Source organism: Hemiscyllium ocellatum, chromosome 24 (assembly GCF_020745735.1).
Source record: "Hemiscyllium ocellatum isolate sHemOce1 chromosome 24, sHemOce1.pat.X.cur, whole genome shotgun sequence".
NCBI lineage: Eukaryota > Metazoa > Chordata > Chondrichthyes > Orectolobiformes > Hemiscylliidae > Hemiscyllium > Hemiscyllium ocellatum.
Genome location: NC_083424.1, coordinates 39420525 through 39440792, shown reverse-complemented (window position 1 = coordinate 39440792; position 20268 = coordinate 39420525). Strand labels below are relative to the sequence as shown.

The 20268-nt window shown below is 40.6% G+C and overlaps 1 protein-coding gene across 1 annotated transcript in view; it reads right to left on the bottom strand.

Moving 5' to 3' along the window:
* ksr2 (kinase suppressor of ras 2) overlaps nucleotides 1-19620 on the bottom strand; it is a 434890-nt gene extending 415270 nt beyond the window's left edge. Inside the window, exon 1 of the mRNA XM_060844153.1 lies at nucleotides 19444-19620. Within this exon, the coding sequence (XP_060700136.1) occupies nucleotides 19444-19620 (177 nt within the window). The remainder of the gene's footprint in view (nucleotides 1-19443) is intronic.
* Between the last annotated feature and the right edge of the window lie 648 nt (nucleotides 19621-20268).

Genomic DNA, 20268 nt, shown 5'->3' with positions numbered 1-20268 from the left:
AGTATTTAAATTATAAAAGTCTTTATTTACAGTTAAATAAATGACACCTATATTGATATCATATTTCACAATAAAGGTTTCTTTTACAGGTGTCTCTCACATATTAATATATGCTTTGTGTATTCCTGGTGAGTCCAACAAAGAAATCAATTTTTTTAAAATGTTAATGTCATAAAGGGGATTTATTGTATTTCTACTACCTTATTTTTCCTCTCTTTAAACATTGTGCAATTTCTCACCTTGGAGAATACATCATTTCACAAGATATGCTAAAAATAGATTGTAATCTGCCATAAGGCAGCATACGGTACAATAATGTTTGATATTCCCTCATTTGTAACTGCTGGTCCCTGACCAAGATTGTGAACTCACTTATTTGGCAAGATTTGATTTGATTTATTTGTTGTCAAATATAATTATTTTGAATGTAGTGAAAAGTGTTGCCATTCTCCGGCACCATCTTAAAACACAAAGTATAAAGCAAAATACAGAATATGGAGCTAGAAAAATGAAACAATGAAAGTCAATTTATAGTTCAATCTCAATAAAGTTAGATGGTCTTTGGAACAGCCCCCACTTCTAGCTTAGAAATGGGCCTGGATCCAGACTTCTCCGCCTGCTGCAACTGAGGCAAAAAGGTAAGGGAATAGACGTTAAAGAGAAACAAAAAACAAAAAGAAAAGCAAAACTCAAAAGAAAAAAAATAGCAGACAGAAGTGGATGAGCCCCAGGTTCAGTAGCCCAAATGCTGTTACTACGTTGCTGTCATCTTGGAGCAGACCTACGTGCATGTATGTCTTCCATCCAGCAACAAAATCAGGATGTAATTAAGGACATTATTCTATTTTCTTTAATATACCCAATGGTATGTACTACATTTCACCGTGTTTAACTGAGCTTATTTTGATTTTCAAACCTGGTTTAGAATCAGCCATAATTGTTATTGCAGCCAACTTAGGAGACAGATAGGTAGTCATACAGGAATGGATCAGCTTCTACACTTCTAAAACAATGCAAATATTACTAACAGACAAACAGAGGAAGAAAATACCCCATAAAATTTTAACAGAAAAAGAATTCAGTAACACATTGTAATTAGTGATAAACTTAGTGTGACTGGTAGCTTGTTATTTTACCAATATGTGAATTTCTGACATCTGATGTGCTAGGTTTTCATAGCAACTCTCGAAGTGTAATGAAAAATGCAAACAGCCAAAATTTTATTTTGAGCACAAAGTCAAACCAGCTCAGAAATTAAAATGGAATACCGGGCTGTGGAGTTCAATGTCCTCAAAAGATGGCAAGGAAATTATTATGTACAATGAATTTATGACTGTTGCTTTCAATGCAAGTAAAATGCCTATTGATTTAAATGATTGTAGTGAACAGCTTAGCATCCTGTTGAGCAGCTGCACATTGGAGTGGGGGTTCTAAAAGCTGCTGAGGCCAGTAGAACTTCAAGCCAGCTTCTGCTACTTTAAGGCACCTTGCATCTCTTAAAGGGGACACACATTTTAATTGTGCAAGCAGTGAAAGTTACTCCAATAGTAATTTGCAGCTGGGGATAACAAGAATATCGCAATATGGCACAGAGAGTGCCCAAAGATCATGTGACACAACACTAACGGCCTTGGTGATGGAAGTGGAGACAAGGAGAAATTACATCCACGTGGGTAGTGAGGGGGCAAACAAATATTGTAAAGACAGGAAGACAAGATTGCCATTGCAGTCAATGCCAGGTGATTACTCCAACAACTTGTTGAGAGAGTGCCACAAGAAATTTAACGACCTCAGAAAAGCGATCAAAGTGCAGAAATGCATTTTCATGTGCTGTATTCGGTCAACTGCATTACGAGCCTCACACTGCTGAATGCACCACACTCATTTATTTAAAATATAATTTTATTGAAAAGAAAGGAAAAAAAGTTTTTTTTTGCAATGTTACAACAAATACAAAACCAAACATTTCAAACCAATGTTAAAAAACTAACCCACTAATTACATAGTCATTAGTTATTATTTATTCATCTAAGCTAAAAATGGAAAATTTTAAGAGGAACAATAATAATAATAACCATAACACAACTCAGTGAAACAAAGCAATAGCCCTCGATCATCGAGCGCATAAGTTTATACACATTCATATGTTCGTAGTTCCTTCTATCTGGATACCAGATTCTTACATAGAATTGCCATGGCTACATAAAGGCTCTTATTAGTATGGCAGACAAATCTGTACCCAGGTAGTCCAAAAAGGGTTGCCATGTCTCAAAAATTCTCAGTTTTATGGTGCACCATACTCCTAAGAAAGACCAAGGGAATGTGCTCCAGGACTAACTTACAACAGCCCACAGCCCCAGGGGATTTTCCGATACCCACCCTAATGGAATGTTCTTTCTTGCACTAAAAAATTGAGGATATCGAAAATCCTTTTTTTTGTGTGCATCTAATGGAAGTGAATTAATTTGTGGGCGGCACGGTGGCACAGTGGTTAGCACTGCTGCCTCACAGCACCTGTAGACCCGGGTTCAATTCCCGACTCAGGCGACTGACTGTGTGGAGTTTGCACGTTCTCCCCGTGTCTGCGTGGGTTTCCTCCGGGTGCTCTGGTTTCCTCCCACAGTCCAAAGATGTGCGGGTCAGGTGAATTGGCTAAGCTAAATTGCCCGTAGTGTTAGGTAAGGGGTAAATGTAGGGGTATGGGTGGGTTGCGCTTCGGCGGGTCGGTGTGGACTTGTTGGGCCGAAGGGCCTGTTTCCACACTGTAAGTCTAATCTAATCTAATCTAATCTTAACAAAGCCAAGTGAAGAGATACCAGGTCTATCTCCTCCTCTGTTCCTAAGGCCTTCTCTATTTCGCCTATTACAGTGTTCCAGTATGCCCACAGTCTGTGGCAGGACCAAGACAAAGAGTTAGCTTCCCCACATTCACTTTACATTTAGGACACATCGGAGATGTTCCCATTTAAAATTTTGAGGCGCGGTATGGAGCCAAATGGACCCTATGGAGAAACTTGCATTTTCCCAGATATCTATATTTCAGAAGAGATCTCAACATCCAGCTCTCTCTTCCATACCTTAGAGCCATTCAGTCTCACCCAAGGGACTCTCTTCAAATAAATGATAAGCGTTGCTAACAGATAATGTCCCTCAGCATGCAACACACTCTTCTCCATTTCAGACCTATAAGAACCAGTTAGAAGTATGGTCCCTTTTTGCATGAAATTTCTAATTTGGATAAAAAAGCAGAAGAGGTCCCGACTGGGCAATTCATATTTCCAAGCCAACTGGTCAAAGGACATCAATATATCCCTTTTGAATAAATCACCCAGGCAAGACACGCCCCTAGCTGCCCATAGTTTAAATCCCAAGTCCATCATCCCTGGTTGAGAACCTGGCATACCAACTACGGGTGTCAAAAATAATGTTTTGGCAATTTTACCCTCACCCTGACACATTTCCCTCCACGCCTCAACAGTATTGATGACTATTGGGCTATAACAATATTCCTTAACTGTTTTCATTTTGTCAGAGAACAACAGGCTATTAAGGGGGCATCTTGCCTGAGATGCTTCAATGTCCAAACAAAGTGAGTGAGGGTTCCCCTGGGCCCAATTATTCATGTAAGACAGCAATGAGTTTAATTGATAGTTTTTGATATCTGGGAGGCCCACTCCTCCCAGTCTTTAAGGTAACTGCAATTTGATCAATTTAATTAGGGTTTGCTTGCGATACCAGATAAAATAACTAAACCAGCTGTTCAGTCTTCTAAATATTTGCTTAGTAAAAAGCAGAGGAAACATTTGCATAACATACAACAGATGGGGCAGAACATTCATCTTAATGAGGGCTATTCAATCTAACCACCAAGAGATCGGAAGCGCCTCCCAACGACAAAGGTCCTACTTGATTCTATTGAATAAATGGATAAATTGTTTTAAAATATCCATTCAAAACCGTAAGTAATAACTACACCTAAATAGAGAAAGCCCCCCTGAAACCATCTAAAGGGGAATTGAGATCTGCCCTCAGGATCAGGTACTCTCCGGAGACCAACTATGGACATGGCCTCTGATTTCACAAAGTTGATCTTATAACCCAAGAAGCCACCAAATAGATTGATGCATTGTATCAGGTGTGGTACTGAGACTGTTGGTTTTGATAAGAAGACAAGAACGTCATTCGCATACAATGCAAACTTATGTGACAACATCCCCACTTCTGGAGGCTTATATTGGGATCCCTACATATTGCTTCCGCCAGTGGTTCAATCACCAATATGAAAAGCAACGATGATAAGGGTCAGCCCTATCAATTGCCCCTACAAATATTGAAATTGCTTGACTGCACAACATTGGTGAGGACTGCAGCAAGAGGGTCACTATACAACACCTCCAACCACCTGACAAAGGTCTCGTCCAAGCCAAACTGCTTTAAAGCATATTTAAAAAATGGCCACTTAAACCTGTCAAATGCCTTTTCTGTATCTAAGGAGATCATTGATCCCTGTACTGATCACTGTTGACATATTTGGATTTTGTTAAGTAATCTCCTGACATTATCCATCAATCTGTGACCTTTTATGAACCCCATCTGGTCCTCTTCAATAATGGAGGGCAGTACAGTTTCTAGCCTTAATGCCAGAGTCTTAGATAGGATTTTGAAGTTAACATTCAGGAGTGAAATGGGCCTATGGAAAGCACAGTCCTCCAGGGCCTTCCGTTTTTTTTTAAAAATGAGAGAGATATTCGCCTCAATTAGAGATGGTAGGAGGGGGCCACAACTATGTGAGTCAGGAAACACACTAAGCATCAGCCCTGACAATATACCTATAAATTCCTTATAGAACTCGCTGGGGAGCCCATCAAGACCCAGCACTTTACCATTCCACAGCTGTCTCACAGCCTCCTGCACCTCTTGCTCTGACAATGGGGCAGTGATGAGAGACTCTTATTCTGAAGGTCCAACTTCTTAAAAAAAAGACTCCATCCTCATTTGCCCACCAACACAGCTTTCGGATTGGTATAGTTCGGAGTAAAATTTCCAAAATGCTGCATTAATCCTTTTAGAAGCATAGGTTAAATTTCTAGTGTCTTCCCTGATTGAGGTAATGGCTTGGGGCACTTCTTTTCCTGGCAAAGTATGCTAGGTAATTGGCTGGCTTAACCCCATGTTCAAACAACCTTTGACTTGCAAACGTAAGCTCCCTGTTGGTTATCTGTGTGAGCATGGAGCTCAGTGTAGACCGAAGCACTGTGATCTTCTGCAGTTTAGCCAGTGAGGGTCTATCAAATTTGCCTTTTCATCTACTTTCAGATACATCTCGAGAAGCTTTGCTGCTCACCCATCTGCCACTTATACTGGCTGAATATGAAATAACCAACCCCCAAAATAGGCTTTAGCTGTTTCTCAGAGAATGGATGGGCTACTGGCCATGTCCGAATTAATATCTAAAAAAAGAACCTGAACTCAGTAGAAAAGAATTCAATAAACTTGCTATCCTTATGGATGAAGAGGTTCTGTCACCAATGCCTCAAGCCTACCACGATGTCCTTACTCTTAATCATTAAATTCACTGGGGTGTGATCGGAAATAGTGATATTGCCAATTGTACATGACGTCAGCAAGCCCAGATGTGCTGCAGGGGTCAGAAAAAGATTAATCTTGGTATGGAATTTATGTGGGCTCGAAAAGAATGTGAAGTCCCTGCCAGTAGGGTGAAGGTGCCTCCAAACATCTACCAAATCCAATGCAGCACACAAATCCCTTCATTGTTTAGATCGCAAATAAGACATCGAAGAGCCTTTGAGCATTCTGTCCACCATAAGGTCTATTAGACAATTGAAATCCCCTCCTACAATAATATGTTGAGATGCAAGGTTCACCAGTCTAGAAAGTGCATCTGTCAAGAACTTAAGTGGGTGGGCTGGGGCACAATAAACATTCAAGATTCTGTATCTTCCTCATGTATCAAAACTTAAAGAATTACAAATTTCCCGTGTGTCTTTAATACAACATAAATGGAAGATTCTTTCTAACTAAATGGCCAGCCCTCTACTCGTCGTATTGAAAGATGAAAAATAAACCCAGTCATACCCATTCTGTTGAAGCTTCAAATCCACGCATCATCCAGATGTGTTTCTTGTCATAAGGCAACATCCACCCTCTCCCTTTTAAGACTGGAAAGTATCTTCTTCCTCTTCACTGGCGAATGAATCCTCTTAATATTCCAGGTGCACCACTTAAAACACATCCTTAGCCATAATCTTGTGTAGCACCATTTAGATTCCAGAGAGGAAGAACCTGAACTACAGATCGCTGAGTTTTAATGCAAAAGAATCCAAAAAACCCAAAAACTATATAGACTAAAATAACTGCAGCCAACAAATCTACAAAAACTATATACAGCAAAATCAGAAAGACAAAAAAAAATCACCAAAGGCACTGACTGAAGGAATTTACCCCCCCCCCCATTCAAAGGGGATGCCTATACATCCCACAATCCTACTAACCATCCCAACCGCCCTCTCAACTCCAACCATGCGACAACAACCCAGTAGAAAAAAAAATCACTAAGAACAAGATTAGTACTATAGACAAGCAAACTAAAAATAAATATGGGACCCATCCCTTAACATAACTTAGAGATTAAAGATAAATACTCTATCCCATCCAGACATCATTTAATGCAATGTATTACCAGAAAGGAGTCTCCACCAAGTCCTTTTTAAAGAAGAACAAACCCGAACAGCTCTGTCCTCAATGTCTATACGGCCTTTCAACTTATGTCAATATTTCCAAAAGGTCCTTCGCTTTCTCAGGTGAGTCAAACAAATGTATGGATCCATTATGATTGATCCAAAGCACCACATAATACCTTAGAGAATACAGGATCCCCAACCCTCCCAATCTCCACTTGGCGCCATCGTGGGACTTCCTTTTCCGGACCACTGTCACCTAGAAGGCTTAAAAGAACATGACCCTGGAGCCACCACGTACCAACACCCTTGAATCCGTTCCCCAGGCTCTAGAAGCTTCCATGACCCTCTGCTAGTCTTTATAATGATGGAACCTTACCAAGACAGGGTGTGGGTGCTGATCTGCACCTAACTTTCGTGCCACAATCCAGTGGGCTTTCTCAATTGTTATCCTTCCCTTCTAAGCCTCCAAATTAAGGAATTCTGGAAACCACTTCTCAAAGAACTCCATCAGTCGCTCACCATCCGACCCTTCTGGTATGCCAATAATGCGCAGTTCTCTGTTCTGCCCCCGTTTTCGAGATCACGTACCAGATCCAAGAAACCAAGGACCTGAATTTCCAGGCTTTCAAACCAGCTCTTGGAGGAGTCAGTCTCTGCCTCTACCCCTGCAGCCCGGTGCTAGAGTTCGTCAGTCTTTTTTCCCCAGGTCTTGCAGCATAGCAGATACAGAAGCCAGCTTCTCTTTGATATTTTTCCTCGATCTGCTTCCCTAGACCTTGCAAGATTTGGCCAGCTCCTCAACCAGGGTCTAGTGAGGAAGCAAGCCCATTGATGCACCACACTCTTATTGACAATTACTGTCAATAATCTTTCAAATATAATAATCACAACTTCATCTTAACTTCACATATTTTACTGCAAGCTTCATCCCTGCATCTTACAGCTGGTACACACTGCCAGCCAATCTTGAACACCACAATTTATCAATACTCTGCTTTAAGAGGTGTATTTTGTCCTGTTTGATTTTGAGAGAGGTGTGGAGAAATCCATTTGAAGCCAATAAAATAAACAGTTTGTAAGGCCTTAGATTTTTTTATAAAGTTGAAACAATAGAAACAGCATGGAGTCAGACTCCCACAGAGCCACGGTTTTAGTTTAGCTTTCAGTAGTTGTTGGGGTTTGACGATGACTGTGAAAGCTGTTACATCTCTCTCAGCCACAGCTAGAAAGCTGGAGTTCTCTCTCTCTCTACAGCTAGAATCACACGCGAAATATTCTGTTTTACTGATTTTGCCTTTGCCAAACCTGTGTTTATTAGATGTTACTATTTTTGAACAGTCGCTATTTAGTAGTTAAATCATCTATTATTCTGTTAAATTTTCCAACAGATTAAAGTTATACCAGTTCTTCTTTATTTTGTTCGTATTTTAAGTCAGGACAAGAATAAAATGAGCTTTGCTTAAAGCTGACTGATTTGACCAATCAATTCACATCTGGAACACAGCCTTTAAATAAGATAAAAGTTAGGGTCTAGGCTATTTCCTTGATATATTTGCAGGGGGTTTAATCTGATCCATAACAACATCACCAAAAACATTGTACTAAACTCACTGACAGAATTTTCTTGGAGATAACCACAGCAAACATTCTTACTAAATGGAGAAGATGAACCTCTCCATCAGTGGAGTGGCTATGACTTCAATTGTGGCCAAAACCAGGGCTTAAAACATTGAAGCTGATTGTATTCTCATGTTGACACCTCCTTCTCAAATTCCACTTCCCCCAATGCCACAATTTCATGTGATTCAAAAACTACTTACAGCACAAGAATGTACCTCTTAATTTCAACTTGTTCCCTCACCTTGTGGTGTTTATATTGCTCTCATGGGCGACCATGTGCTCTGGCACGCTGCCACATAAACTCAAACTGCTCTCACGAAAACTCAGTTTTCTGCCACAAATGCTCAGGCTGCAGCCAACAAAGCTGTGGATAACAGTGCTCAAAGGGGTTTGTAGCTGTCCAGCAATCTGTCACCAAACTAACATGACAGCTTGAGTGTCATTGGAACGAGTGACAATGGTGCCGCAGAGTTGTTCTTCCCAGGTTGACAGCACTCACCCAACTGCCATTGTCATTTCACTACTGTCCTTGTTATTGCTTCTCCAGTCAGCAGGTCCAGACTGCTGCAGATGTTCATGTAGAGCTTTTATACTCAGATCTGTTCCAAGGTGACCTACAAGACCATCTGAGTCTCCCCCTCTAAAGAACAGCATACTTTACAGCAAATAGGATGGCACCTAGCAGAAGACCAGACAATAACATAGGGTAGACAGGCACTAAATAAACACATCAGGGTGATTAGTTAACTTAATATGCATTATGACATGGTTTGATTTACAGATTTAATTTGGAATGTTTATCTTCTGGTGACTTTAATTATTGTATGTGGCCAAATGGTCACTGTGATGATCAGTGACAGAAAGAAGGACTGGGTATTGTTGTAAAATGAGAAATTGAGCTTGTATTTATTGTTAACTTAACTGGATGAGTTGATTACAGATCTCCAGTCAGAAAGGGGCTGGTCACCTTTCATGTTTTTCCTCGGCTGTTCTGGCAAAGGCAAAACAGATATTAAGGTGAGATTGCATACCTTTCAACAGATCTCCACAAATCTTGACCAATGCTCTGCTGAATAATATAGTGCTCTTCCACATTGCCTCAGATAGTAGAGGTATTATTTTAAAAATATCAACAACTTCTTAGACCATTACACATAGAAGCAGAAATTAAGCCATTCAGCCCATCTGGTCTGCTCTGCCATTCAATCATGGCTGATACGTTTCTCAACCCCATTCTCACTTTCTCCCTGTATCCCTTGATCTCCTTGACAATCAAGAACTTATCCATCTCCGTCTTAAATATATTCGCTGACCTGCCCCCACAGCTTTCTGTAGCAGTGAATTCCATTGATTCAGCACTCTCTGGCTGATGGAGCTTCTCCTTATTTCTGTTCTAAAAAGTCTTCTCTTTACTCTAAGGATGTGCCTTCTTGCCCTATTCTCTCCTACCAATGGAAACATCTTCACAATATCCACTCTGTCCAGGCCATTCAGTATTATAGAAGTTTCTATTAGAGACCTCCTCATCCTTTTAAAGTCTATTAAATTTAGACCCAGACCCCTTTATACAGAGGAACCTCGATTATCCGAAGGACACTGGTGGAAAGTATTTTGTTCGGTTAATTGAATGCCAGATAACATAGTTAGCCAAGCATCGGGATCTTGCGATCTTGTTCTGACAATACAAAATTCGGTTAAATGAATGCCGGATAATCGAGGTTCCTCTGTATATCTAAAGAAACTCTTAGTCTTCCTTTATATTACTGGTGACCTTACACTCATATTTAATCTTCTCCTTCCTTATTTCTTTTTTTATTGCCCTCTGTTGGTCTTTTTAAACTTCCCAATCCTCTGGTTCCCACGGTCCTTTGTCACATTATATTCAGTCGGCCATGGTTGCCTCATCCTCCTGGTACCATACTTCTTTTGTCTCCTGAATTAATCCCAGAAACACCTGCCATTGCTACTCCACTGTATTTCTTGCTTGGTTCGTCTCCCAGTCAATCCTACCTAGCTCCTCCCTCATGCCTCTGTCTAGTTGTCTTTATTCAGCTGTAAATGTGTTGCTGGTTAAAGCGCAGCAGGTCAGGCAGCATCCAAGGAACAGGAAATTCGACGTTTCGGGCATAAGCCCTTCATCAGGACTTATGCCCGAAATGTCGAATTTCCTGTTCCTTGGATGCTGCCTGACCTGCTGTGCTTTAACCAGCAACACATTTTCAGCTCTAATCTCCAGCATCTGCAGACCTCACTTTTCACTCGAAGACTTTATTCAGCTGTAATACTGTTACCTCTGATTCTATCTTCTCCCTCTCAAATCGCAGCGTAAATTCAATCATATTATGATCACTGGCCCCTAAGGGTTCCTATATCTTAAAGCTCCCTTATCAAGTCTACCTCATTGTGCACACTAAATCCAGTATTGTCTGTTCCACAGTGGGCTCCACCACAAGTTGCTCCAAAAAAGCCATCTCATAGACATTTCACAATTTCCTTTTCTTGAAATCCACTACCAACCTAATTTTCCCAGTCCACCTGCATATTGAAATCCCCCATGATTACTGTAACTTTGTGTTTCCTACACATCTTTTCTATAACCTGGCGTGTCTTGCGCCCTAATTCCTGACTACCATTTGGAGACCTGTACATAACTCCAACTATGGATTTTTTACTTTTGCTGTTCCTCAATTCTACCCACATGGATGCTAACCATCTGACCCTACTTTGTTTCTTACTATTGATTTAATTTCATTTCTTCCTAATAAGGCAACCCCACCCACTGCCCACCTGCCTATCTTTTTGATAGGACATATATCCTTGAATATTCAGCTTTCAATCCTGAACCCCTTGCAGCCAGGTCTCCAAGATGCTCACCACATCATACCTGCCAATTTTGATCTGTGCCACAAGCTCATTTACCTTATTCCTTATACTGCATGCATTCAGACATAACACTTCCAGTTTTGTAATAACCATCCCTCTTCTCATTGTCATTCATTTGTCTAGTATGCTTGAAGTTTGATTGCTAACCCTTTCCAAACAGTCTGACCTGTTTTGATAAATCAGATTCCCTACAATATGGAAACAGGTCATTTGGCCCAACAAGTCCACACCGACCCTCCATAGAGTAACCCACCCAGTCCCATTCCCCTACCCTATATTTACCCCTGACTAATGCATCTAACACAATGGGCAAGTTAACATAACTTGACTTGGCACACTTTTGGATTAGGGGAGGAAACCGGAGCACCCGGAGGAAACCACAGGAGAGAATGTGCAATCTCCACACAGTCCCCAGGTCCCTGGCGCTGGGAGGCAGCTGTGTTAACCACTGAACCACAGTGACCCCCGAGCCACCACGCTGACCCCTGTCTGTGTTGGAGACTTTAATACCCTCACCTGAGTTTTTCACCCATACCTCTTCCTGTATGTCAGGTTTTCTATAACTGAACTCCCCCCCCCCCCCCCCAACCCCCGGCCACCCCCCCCGCGGCCCACTCCCCGCTACCTGGCCACACACCCCCCCCCAGCACTTCCCCCTCTGTAATATGGACATTTTTCAAGATGTCATCATCTATTTACTTCTCCACAGTAAACACTGATGCAAAATACTCGTTTAGTATCTCCCCCATCTCCTGCTTCTCCACACATAGGCTGCCTTGCTGATCTTTGAGGAGCCCTATTCTCTCCCTAGTTACTCTTTCGTCCTTAATGTATTTGTAAAATCTCTTTGGACTCTTCTTAAGTTTGCTTGCCAAAGCTATCTCACGTCCTCTTTTTGCTCTTCTGATTTCCCTCTTAATTATACTCCTACTGCTTTTATACTCTAAGGATTCATTCGATCTATCCTGTCTACACCTAACATATGTTTCCTTCTTTTTCATAACTAAAATCTCCATTTCTTTAGTCATCCAGCATTCCCTACACCTACCAGCCTTTCCTTTCACCCTGACAGGAATATACTTTCTCTGGACTCTTGTTATCTCATTTTTGAAGGCTTCCCATTTTCCATCTATCCTTTTACCTGTGAACATCTAGCCCTAACCAACCTTTAAAAGTTTTTGCCTAATACTGTCAAAATTAGCCTTCCTCCAAGTTAGAACTTCAACTTTTAGATCCGGTCTATTCTTCTCCATCACTACTTTAAAACTAATAGGATTGTGGTTGCTGGCCCCAAAGTGCTCCCCCACTGACACCTCAGTCACCTGCCCTGACTTATTTCCCAAGACTAATTCAAGGTTTGCACCTTGGTACATCCACATAGTGAGTCAGAAAATTTTCTTGTACACACTTAATAAATTCCTCTCCATCTAAACCCTTAACACTATGGCAGTCTCAGTCTATGTTTGGAAAGTTAAAAACCCCCTACCATAACCACCCTATTATTCTTACAGATAACTGAAATGGCCTTAGAAATTTCCTGCTGACTATTAGGGGGTGTATATTACAATCCCAACAAGGTAATCATACCTTTCTTATTTCTCAATTCCACCCAAATAACTTCCCTGGATGAATTCCCAGGAATTCCCTCCCGAAGTACAGCAGTAATGCTATCCCTTATGAAAAATGCCACTCCCCCTCATCTCTTGCTCCTCCCCACCCCCCACCCTTTCTTTCCTTTCTATAGCATTTGTATCCTGGAACATTAAGTTGCCAGTCCTGTCCATCCCTGATCCATGTTTCTGTAACTGGTATGATATCCCAGTCCCATGTTCCTCATTATGCCCTGAGTTCATCTGCCTTCCCTGTTAGGCCTCTTGCATTGAAGTAAATGCAGTTTAATTTATCAGTCTTACCTTGTTCTCTGCTTTGTTCCTCCCTGCCCTGACTGTTTGACTTGCTCCTATTTCCAACTGTACCAGTCTCAAATTGATCTCTTTCCTCACTACACTATTTCCCTTCCTCCCACTCTCCCAGTTTAAATGCTCCCAAGCAGCTCCCACAAATCTCCCTGCCAGAATATTTGTCCCCTTCCAATTCAGGTGCTATCCATCCTTCCTGCACAGGTCACTTCTACCCAGAGGAGATTCCAATGATCCAAAAATGTGAACCCTTCTCCCCTGAACCAGCTTCTCAGCTATACATTCATCTGCTGTATCCTCTTACATGCACCAACTCATAGCAGATATTAATACCCCCAAGGACCTCCTTTTTAAGTTTCTGCCTTACTTTCTATCTTTGCCTTTCAGAATCTCATCTTTTTCCCTTCCTATGTCATTAGTTCCAATGTGTACAATGACCTCCTGCTGGTCCCTCTCACCTTTGAGAAGAGTCTGCAGCCTCCCTGAGATATCTTTGATCCTGACACTAGGGAGGCAATACACCATTGTGATTTTTCATTGCTGGCTGCAGAAACGTCTGTCTGTGCCTCTGACTAGAGAGACCCCTATCACAATCGATCACTTGGAACCCGACATCATTACATTTGAGCCAGTCTCAATACCAGAAACTTGGCTGTTTGTGATGCATTCCCTGAGAGTCCATCACCCCCTATATTTTCCAAAACAGCATATTTGTTTGCAATGGAGATAGCCACAGATGATTCCTGCACTACCTGTCTCCCCATCCTACCTTTCCTGGATTTAACCCATCTATCGGACTATATCTGCGGCATTTCTCCCTTCCAATAACTGCCATCCATCACACGCCCTACCTCTTGTAAATTCCTTACTACCTCTTACTGTCACTCAAATCGTTCTATGTGATCTGATAGGACTTGCAACCAAAGACACTTCCTGCAGACACAGTCATCAGTATCACGGAAACTCTCCCTCAACTCCCACATTCAACAAGAAGAGCATAACATTCTACAAAAGCCCATCTTTACTCCTTCATAATTCACAGACCCAGAAAATAACATCTTTTTGCTTAAAAAATTAGGCTAACTTTGTATCTATGGTGTATTTTTTAACATTTAATCAAGAGACAGATCTCAATAAAACAAATAATCAAGAAAGAACCCACTCTACTCACTACTGTAGACTTACAGCAAGGTTACGACTAAAAACTATGCACTTATCTGATCCTGTGCTGTGAGGTCTCCCACACAGGTTCCAAGGTCAGCTGTAAATTTCGCTGTTTGTTCATTTTTCCTCAATGCACTCCGATATCCAGAGATACATGAACTCAAACAGCAAAGGCAGTAACTGCAGATTCACTACTGTGTCAGTTAACAGTGTAGATTTCTTTCTCCATCTCCCTCTCTGACCGTGTGGACCCTACCTTTTGTCTGTCTTCCTCCTTTTAAAAGTGCCGTTCTTTTGATCTATTTTCCTAAAACTTCTAAAACAATACAACAGCATATAAAACGGTAATTGCTGCTCCTGGAATTCAAGGAAATCATCTTCAACACTTAACATACCTCAAAAAAAAATGGAGCAGCTCTTACAGCCACAATGTTTTCCCCGTCCTCTATCTTAGATTACGCAGAATCCTTTCTTAATTCACCCATTCAATTCTCTTGCCCAGAATAAATTCTATGCCATTGCTAGCCTTAAAACTTCTTCCAAATGACATTCAAGGGTACTGATATGTTAGTTGAAAGAGGATTGGTAGATCGTAGTCAACAGGAAGTTTCCTTGCCCGTGTTTGATCTGGTGCTATTAACAGCCACCTCTGCAGGATCTGACCTGCCACTGAGACAGGATGTGCCCAGAGACTGTGATTGAGTCAAAGAATGTAACATGGAGGAATGAAGAGGAGCTTTTTGGGAACAAATATACTGGGGACAGTGCAAAAGACTTGGCGATTCAATAAAACTAAAGTACATGAATACATGTGTGTTAAACAGTGAATGCAGCAGGCAGGAGGCTGATCCTGGTGATCAAGACTTAGAGATCAGGTCAAAACACTTAAAATCTGACACATCCAGTTGTGAATAGAGGTGGCTAATTAAGAATGATTCACACACTTTGAAATCAACAAGTCACATAATTTAGATGATAAAATCAGGAGATGGATTGTTTTAAAGATGGACATAGCTCACATTTGTGATGTTTATGAGACTGAATGGTTTTATTCTTAGAACTCATAGCATACCATGTGGTGAGGGGGAGAGAAGAACAATGCTCAGGCACTTTTTTGCACTTTTTTTTATGAGGCCTGAAAATCAGTGTCACTAATTTTGGAATAAGTTGTATACGAATGCTGTTTTGAACTTACCTAAAGAAATAAAAGGACCATATTACAAATTCACAAATATGTATCAAATCCCCAGGGTCAAACAAATTACAAATTATTACAATCAGAATTAACTTGCCAGGTTGAAATGTAAACAAAAACATAAATTCAGCAGGTCTGGCTCAGAGTCACCGGGTGCAAAAAGTTAACTCTGCTTGCTTCCAACAGATTCTACCAGACCTGCTGAGTTTCATGACCAATTCGTCTTTCTTTCAGACCTCCAGCATCCACAGGTCTTTGCGTGTTATTTTATTGAAATGTGAACAAACACTGGTAGCTAACAGCAAGTTAACATTAAATGCTGCATTCTCCATGGCAACATGTTTACCCATCAAAGTCCATTTGCCAATCAAGCAGCACCCTCCTCTCATGCAGTGTAAATGTCAATTTCTCCTTTATGGGGGTTCAGGTAAATTGTCCTAATAAGTGCAAGTTTAATCACAGAATCCCTACAGTGCAGAAGCAGGCCATTCATCCCATTGAGTCTGCACCGACCCTTCAAAAAGTATCTCACGCAGACCCAGTCCAAGTCCCCTACCCTCTTCCCATATTAACCATGGCTAATCTACATATCCCTACACATCCCTTGACAGTGTGTGCAATTTAGCATAGCCAATCTACCTAACCTGCGCATCCTTAACTGTGGAGGAAGCCAGAGCACCTAGAGGAAACTCAAACAGGTAGAGAAAACATGCAAACTCCACAGAGTCATCCAGGGCTACAATTGAACCAAGGTAGCTGGTGCTGTGATGCAACAGTGCTAACCACAGAGCCACTCTGAAACAACAACAAAATATTTATCAAGTCCTCAAGTTCTGTACAATCAAATTAATTTTTGTTTAGCTACTCATCTCATTTTTTTTAATCTTACTGTATCACATAAAGGGGTGGGCAGACAATCTGTTCCCAGTTTGCCAACAAGATTCTATGTATATAACTTACCACCACAGAAGGTGGGAAAAGACAATGTTTTGATCCCTGTTGTTAGTTTCAAAAAGTAATGAGCAGATTTTTAACAAAGCTTTATGCACAGATAGGGCATGTCTCAAAAGAAGAAGGGCTTTTTAATGAGGGTCTAGACTCAGAAATTTTAAAAAGCATCTATTAATATTGGGAGATAGGGTGTAGTAACTTTTTGTTTAGTGTCTGTCATCGGCTATTTTATTTGAAATAATGTTGGTTGCTTCAGAATGTTGGAGATTGTCTCAACTGTTGTGGTGGAATTTGACAGTTGTCAAAATGTCAGCAGACCTTTTAAAGTGTAGGATTTTGGACATGAGTCAGCATAAAGCTTCCTCAGTGAGATGGAAGCTCTAAATAAAAAGATTTATTTTTCCAGCATTGTGTTTGCCGAGCATCAACCAGGCAGAGAAAAGTCTAAAGGAAAGAGCTGCAAAAGTTGCAATACTGTTGAAATAACCAAGCATGACAAAAGCATGGATTCCACTACATCCCTTGTTTAAATAAATAATAGAATTAACCAGGGTCATTCCTATCTCCGACTTTGGAGATAACTGCAAAGTCACAGCTAGGTACTCATAGCTTATTACTTTGGGGCACAATGAATTGTCACCCTAACACACAATGCCATTATAATTTTGATCTTCAATCCATCTATCCATGAAAATAGTGATATTTTGTTTAAGTTAATTCAATGTGGCCATGCAAACCGCATGAAATTAGCCATTTTGGTCCAATTTTACACCAGACACAGGAAATCTTAGACTGGTACAAAGCAACGTTCTTAAAATATCTTAAAATTCTGGCAACATTTAAAGCTCTGAAGTCGGACTATTATGCTAATTTACAGAAGAATGGCTCTCTAGTAAGTGCATCAATACTATTGCACTTTGACATTCTTTAAATATTGTATACCATTCGAACTGTGACAGGACCTGGCCTCATTAACTTAGGTTACAAAGTTTTTTAAAAACGTAGGCAACACAACCTGCTTCTAACCACACTTTATTACACATTCAACCCTTAAGGGAACGCTCTAACAGTCGAGATTCGAAGTAACTGGCAGCAAATGTTTTAATTAATTTGCATATGGAAAATTGCGACACACTCCCCGTTTTAAGTCAACAACCATTAATTCCTGAACTTTCTCACCGTTTCTGCAACTCGTGACGAAAAATGGAAAGAAAATGATGGCCGACTGTTTAGCGAAAAATGACAGTTTCAAAGCTACCCCAAGCTTAACAGCTCATTAACAATAGTCCAACAAAGCATCCTTCATCAGTAACAGTCTTCTAAAATATAAAGAAGATTCTAGCGTATGTATGTATGTATATTAATACAACACTATCACAATTGAAGATTAATGAGTGATTCAATGACAAGATTAGTTTTCAAAAACAGTTTTAAGATAATAAATCCAAGTAAAAAAAGATTTTTTTTCTACGAAACGTAGCGAGGAAAAATTGCTTTTCTGTTTGGTTTGGAATGCCTGAAGTATATGAATTTATCAATCAGCAAAATCGTTCTTTAGCTTTAAGGTATGAAACAAGTTATCAATTTCTGGTCACTCGTGTTCCCGTCCTGCAGAAAAGAAATCTAACAGGAATAGTTCAAGCCAATTAATGCCGATTGCCTTCCGCAGGTTCGTTCCGAGTTAGTTAATTTTGTAGATTATTCGAATGAAATTGAATTCAAATCATGCCGCGCGGTTCAGGATTTCATTTGGACGATTTTGCCCAGAAGCTGAGCGTTTTTTGCAGTTTCTTCAGGATTCAGGGCGAACAGTAGGTGTCGCCAGTCAAACGAGGAGCCAGGCGCCGTGTTAACCTCTGCATACCTCGATAAACTTCAACATCCAGACAATATATTGATGTATTTTCCGGGATTATATGTATCTCTACTGTGCAGATTAAACAAATGTTGCTCTGTTGCTATCATGTGCCTTTCTCCAGGATGACAATGCGCCCAAGGATACTGTATGTGGAATCATACAGCGCTCAGAAATATAGTACTGCTGGAAATATTGTAAAGCAATCCGCGTCAAACATTTGGTGCAGCCTTCAGAAACATGCAATCTGCAATATTATATGTAGTCCCCAAAATTAAACTAGAACAATGCAGTGAGAACATCAATACGCTGGCTTGAAAATAAATGTTACTTTCAATTCCAAGTACTACTTGTAAGTCTGTGTTTCGAAAATAATCATTTGTAGGGAGCCTAAAGTTAATCAAGACACTCGTTCTTTAGAATGAAAATCGTGTATTTTTAATATGAGAATTTTGAGGCATTTCAGTTCAGAACTTATAACAAGTATAAGCTCGAACTGACCATAATGATTCAGAAGCACAGTACAGAAATAAGTTACACTTTAACAGCGCAGTCATTTGAATCCCTGTGAAGTTTAAGAACAGAAAAATACCCCACCTACGGACGCACATTAGTGTGACTGGTCCCAGACAGGATCTGTGTTAGACAAGGAAAGACATCAGGCAGCTAACATCTCTATCCATTAATGATAGGACCTCACGAATATCTTACATATAATTCAATTTATATTGAGCCGCACGGAGATAATTGGTGTAAAGTCGCTTAAATCAGCGCCTTTATTATTAGCTGGTATCACATCATTATCAAGAGCCATCGATACGAAACGTGCATCTCAGGATTTCTCGAAATGCCATGTATTCAGTTATTTTCAAATAAGCGTAAGTACATATTCCCAACATTTTTAACACAGACCCCGCCACCTTTCCACCACCTGCAGAATGCGCAGACTCGCTTCATTCTGCTGCAGCTCCTTAATTTATATCACTGCACACAACACCATTGTATATAAACAAAATACAGCAGTCACCTAGCCCGCAGTCAGCCTTCTTTAGATAACAAGCTTACATCATTTTATTTAAAATTCAATGCGGACACGAGCTGTGGGGAGGAGAAGGGGGGAATATTCCACTTCATTGTTATCGTTATTTTCCTTACCTCCAGTGTTCTTATTTCTTTTTGCGTGAGGTCATTTGATGTGGCACATTTAGTCCTTAACCCTTCCAGACTGGAGATGCTGATGTCTATCATATTTTGGACCAATTCACATTGCTGTAATGCTTTCTGCAAAGTTAGCTGCTGTTCTTCGCTCTTTGCCGTATTGTCTTCATCCATGGCTGGAAATCGATTGAAATTAAGAAAAAATATTTTATTATAGAGCAGCAAGGTTGAATAATAAATCTTGAATGAATTGAAGAAATGTTTCAAATTGGCTCCATGTGGCTGGTAGACTTGAACTGGAGACAGTGGCCTTGCTCTAGAAAGCAGCTTGTGCTGCTGATGCTATGAAGAGCTGCGCGCTACTGCTGCAGGTGTTTTTTGTCGCCGTTCCCAGCAGCTTGCACCGGGGAGCTCTTTCTCCACCGACATCTTGGTTGTCAATCAAAGGGAGGGAGGCAGTGCGCCAGCTCTCGCGAGATAGCTGCGCGATTGAAATTGTTGCAAAAACCTGTCTAATAACAGTAGAAGAAGAAACTTCACCGTTAGGCTCAGCTGGTGTTTATTTCACTTCAGTCACATTGTGCTTTTTCTCCCCAATATAACAATATCGGTATCTTCACTCGTAACATACATGGCCAATGACAATAAAAACCTAGCGACAATGGACATTTCTTGCCCGTTTGAGGTTCGATAGTACATTCTGCAAGTGTTCTAAAATCAAAACATATTCATAATGATCACGAATAACAACTGAGAAGGAACTGACAGAATCTGAACCGAAAGGTGACCAAGTGTGATTGTCGTTTTGCGAACATTTATACT